At 32.5% G+C, this 3676-nt stretch overlaps 1 protein-coding gene across 1 annotated transcript; it reads right to left on the bottom strand.

The window, feature by feature from the left end:
* Nucleotides 1–1664: 1664 nt before the first annotated feature.
* Nucleotides 1665–3676, bottom strand: LOC123009673 (juvenile hormone esterase-like). The gene is made up of 7 exons (XM_044406135.1): nt 3603–3676; nt 3131–3554; nt 2692–3083; nt 2302–2652; nt 2130–2259; nt 1948–2083; nt 1665–1902 (listed from the first exon to the last, which is right to left on the bottom strand). The coding sequence occupies exons 1-7, from the start codon at nt 3645–3647 to the stop codon at nt 1719–1721; spliced, it is 1662 nt and encodes a 553-aa protein (XP_044262070.1). The 5' UTR covers nt 3648–3676; the 3' UTR covers nt 1665–1718.

Genomic DNA, 3676 nt, shown 5'->3' with positions numbered 1-3676 from the left:
ACCATTGAGCATTTCCTCGAAATTTTAAACAACCGCTTTGAAAGTATTAATTTCACTTGTGAAAAAGAAGTAGAAGGAAAGTTACCATTTTTAGARACTTTAGTAATTAGAACTAATAACGTATTAGAATTTGATATTTATAGGAAAAACACTAGTACACTTCGCTATATCACCGCTGACTCACATCATTGTCCTCAACATAAAATGGCGAGTTTTAATTTTTTAATTCACAGGCTTGTTAATTTTCCGTTGACTCATGCAAGGTTTGAAAAAGAGCTCAAAATTATTAAAGATGCAGCGAAGTGTAACGGTTTTGATGTTAACATAATTAGCAAAATGGTTCAAAAAGTTAAATATAGGAAAATGGTCAATAATTCCACGACTTTTACAAACACACCAAAGAAAACACAATTTATAACCTTACCTTATACTCCCTCAATCACAAGAGGTTTGAGTAAAATTTTCAAAAATCTTGACTACCAAGTTGTTTACAACTCTGGTAGAAGTCTCAAAAGTTTTCTTGGTAATCCTAAAGATAAAGTAGGACCATTAGAAAAATCGAGGATTTATGAAATTAATTGTAAAGATTGTGAACAAAAAATATATTGGGCAAACACGTCGTTCAGTTAACACTAGGTTTAAAGAACACATAGCTCATTTAAGATATAACAGATTTGAAAAATCAAGTGTGGCCCAACATATTTTTGAAAAAGACCATAAAATCGATGAAACTAATGTAAAAATCATTAGAGTAGTCAATAATTGTAAATTTCTTGACGCTTTCGAGAGTCTTGAAATATTTAAAAATAGAGATAATCTCATGAATGCAGACAACGGCCCCATTCCCTTTTCTCCCCTCTACTCGTTAGTTGGGGGTAGGGAAAGTGAAAGTCGGAAAATTAGTATATAAGGCATTACCATTGTTAAATTAGTTAGTTTTATTCTCACCTGAGGATGACCACTTTGTGGTCGAAACGCGTTGTGCTATTACAATAAAAGTTTGGTGTGACGGGCTAATCGTGTTTTTGTTCATAGTTAGATACCTACTCTACATCTATCTTTGCGAAAAATTTGGTATTTTAATATTTTAACTGAAAATGTTTCTTTTTGCTTAGCATTTGTGGTCTGGTAGATTTTTTGTTAAAATCATTCAATTGAAGGGCTTATTGTATAAACGTGATAAACCACTAATCAAATTATTGGAAAATAGGACTTTAAAAAAATTATATTTTGATAAGTACAGTAACTCAGACAGTAAACTCCACAAATCTTTTGGAAAATACCCAAACTTCTCTGTGTGTGGTTTGTCTTAGTCTTGATGATTACTATGGAGTTAAAATGTCGTTTTAAAAAGTGGGTGGGCCGCCACGTTTTTGCAATAACCACTTTAATTCAGTTTCTGATCCAAGCGACTGAAATTAAGTTGCCAACATTGAAATATGTAATTTTAGATTGTTTCAGTTGGCGGCAACACAAGACAATTGACATTTATTGAGTTTGATTGTCAACTTAACTTCAAGGTCAGAGGTTACTTTGATCAGAAATTTTTGTGAAACCTTGATATTAAAAACCAAGAAGATTTAGAAATTTTTTATGCATATATACGAGTATTATTTATAATTTTTTTACATATTTAAAAAAATAGATATTTTTTAAGTTGAAAAATACGTCTGTGATTGGTTGTTGTAATTTTCTGTCTTTTTTATATTTAATAGTATTTAATAGGTATCAAATTCATCGTGCCCTAAAGTTTCATATAATTGATTCCACTTTTTATAAATTTCTTTTTTCGGGAAATTCTTAATTGCCAACTTTTCACCAATGTCGAGATATGGAAAATGATTTTCTTCAACCTTCAATTGCGGCCAAGAAACATTTTCCATTGGCTCTGGAGTTGGATTCCTAAAAAAACTGGAAATTAATAAAAACTAAATTTGTAGATACAACCTAAATTTGGCAAAATTGGTCCATAGTTTAATTAAACGATTACGCACAATTTGCTCTTGTTTTGGATAAGTCGTGATGTCGCGAGTTAAATCAAACAGATAAAATAATTCCTCGCCATGAGAGACATTTCCAGTACCTAAATAAAAATAAACAGTAAAAAATTTAACAAAAAAAATTATTACCTGGATAATTTAGTTTAAAACCTGGAAATTGGCCATCATAAGAAAATTGGTAAAAGTAGGTTGGAGCGTAACTTGAATAAATCTCTGCTTGTTTCATTATAGGACGGGTCATGTCGTTATCACTGGAAAACTGAGCACAATTTTTGGAGAATTTTTATTAAAAAAGTCTTACTCGAATAGCGTCTCCAATATTTTCCGAAAAGTTTCTCCCCCCTGTGTACATTTCACGAATCATTTGACCAACTTTAATCAATTTTTCTTCATCTCCAATCATATCAACAGGCACCAAATTTCTATAATCTTCATCATACTTTTTGACATTTTGATCAAAATTTTTATGATCCATTGATAGATTCTCTTCAGTGGTTAACCCAATCATTAGTGGTACTTTAACAATGTTACCATTTTTCAACAATTTAAACATTTTTTCGCTAATAAAAGAATCTTCATTCTCAATTTCTAAAGTTGGTGCCCAATTTGATCCTTCAATCGCAGCAAAATCATCACTTGTACCATTCAAAATCTGAATTTAAATTAGTGTTGAAAATAATCGAAAACTTACCAAATCGTAAAACTTTTCAGCAGCTAATCGAATTGTTTCAGGCTTCACATTTTGCAAAACATTTAGTAATTCTTCTGAATCATTACGTTCCAAAAACATATTATTTATAAAACCAGCAGTGAGGAAAGCTTGTCGTCTTGGTTGTCTTTGGTAGGCCCATGGCCCCAAAAAAGACCCACTTTGACAAATAGCGGCCCAAAATAAATTCTTCGGTTTGGGATTTAGGAGATGATAACCGACTGAAGCCGACCCTGCACTGTGCCCAAAAATTGTAATTTTTTGGGGGTCACCACTGAAAAGTTGAATATTTTTATTGACCCATTTCAAGGCCAGGTTTTGATCTTTTAGACCGTTATTCCCGGGAATTGTTTCATCTTGAGTCGAGAGAAAACCTGAAATTTTATAGTAAAAAATAGTAAATGGTTTGTTGTGGAAGTACCAAATGGCCCCAAACGGTAATTAAAAGTGACCAAAACCACTCCATTTTCGACAAAGAGTTGTGGGTGATATTGCTGGGACATTCCTTCCGTGAAACCACCACCATGGATGTATACCATAACCGGAAATGTCCCATTTCCTGATTCCGGCAAATCTGGTGTGTAAACATTCAAAAAAAGGCAATTTTCCGATTGATTTTTCAAATTGTTAAACATTTGATAACAAACGACGTCCATAGTGGTACAATCCAAGATACCAGCCCAACTTAAAGGTTCCCGAGGGTTACGAAATCGCAATGTACCAACAGGTGCTTGGGCATATGGTATTTTTTTGAAAGAGTAAAATTCTTTTAGTCGTGAGGTTTGCAATTTTTGGCCCCTAATTAAACCGTTTGGAAGTTTTACCACGGGGTCACTCAGATCAACCTAAATCTTATTATACTAAAAAATTAAAATAAAATATAATTTATTTACTCCAATTTCCAGTGAAAAAAGCACAAACAGTTGAACACACTTCATGTTTGTTGAGAGGCGTTGGTATCAAATGA

Source organism: Tribolium madens, unplaced genomic scaffold (genome assembly GCF_015345945.1).
Source record: "Tribolium madens isolate multiple individuals breed KSU strain unplaced genomic scaffold, Tmad_KSU_1.1 Scaffold_7;HRSCAF=85;Tcas5.2_LG10, whole genome shotgun sequence".
NCBI classification, from domain to species: Eukaryota; Metazoa; Arthropoda; class Insecta; order Coleoptera; family Tenebrionidae; genus Tribolium; species Tribolium madens.
The sequence above is the reverse complement of the archived record's forward strand: the minus strand, read 5'-3'. Positions and strand labels throughout refer to the sequence as shown.

What these genes read in the sequence shown, in the direction of transcription:
- LOC123009673 (XM_044406135.1), bottom strand. Translation starts at nt 3,647, where the DNA reads ATGAAGTGTGTTCAACTGTTTGTGCTTTTTTCACTGGAAATTGGA. An exon ending in ATATTGGAGACGCTATTCGA is followed by an intron (nt 2,260 to 2,301) that starts GTAAGACTTTTT and finishes AATTGTGCTCAG; the next exon opens with TTTTCCAGTGATAACGACAT. An exon ending in TTTTAAACTAAATTATCCAG is followed by an intron (nt 2,084 to 2,129) that starts GTAATAATTTTT and finishes ATTTTTATTTAG; the next exon opens with GTACTGGAAATGTCTCTCAT.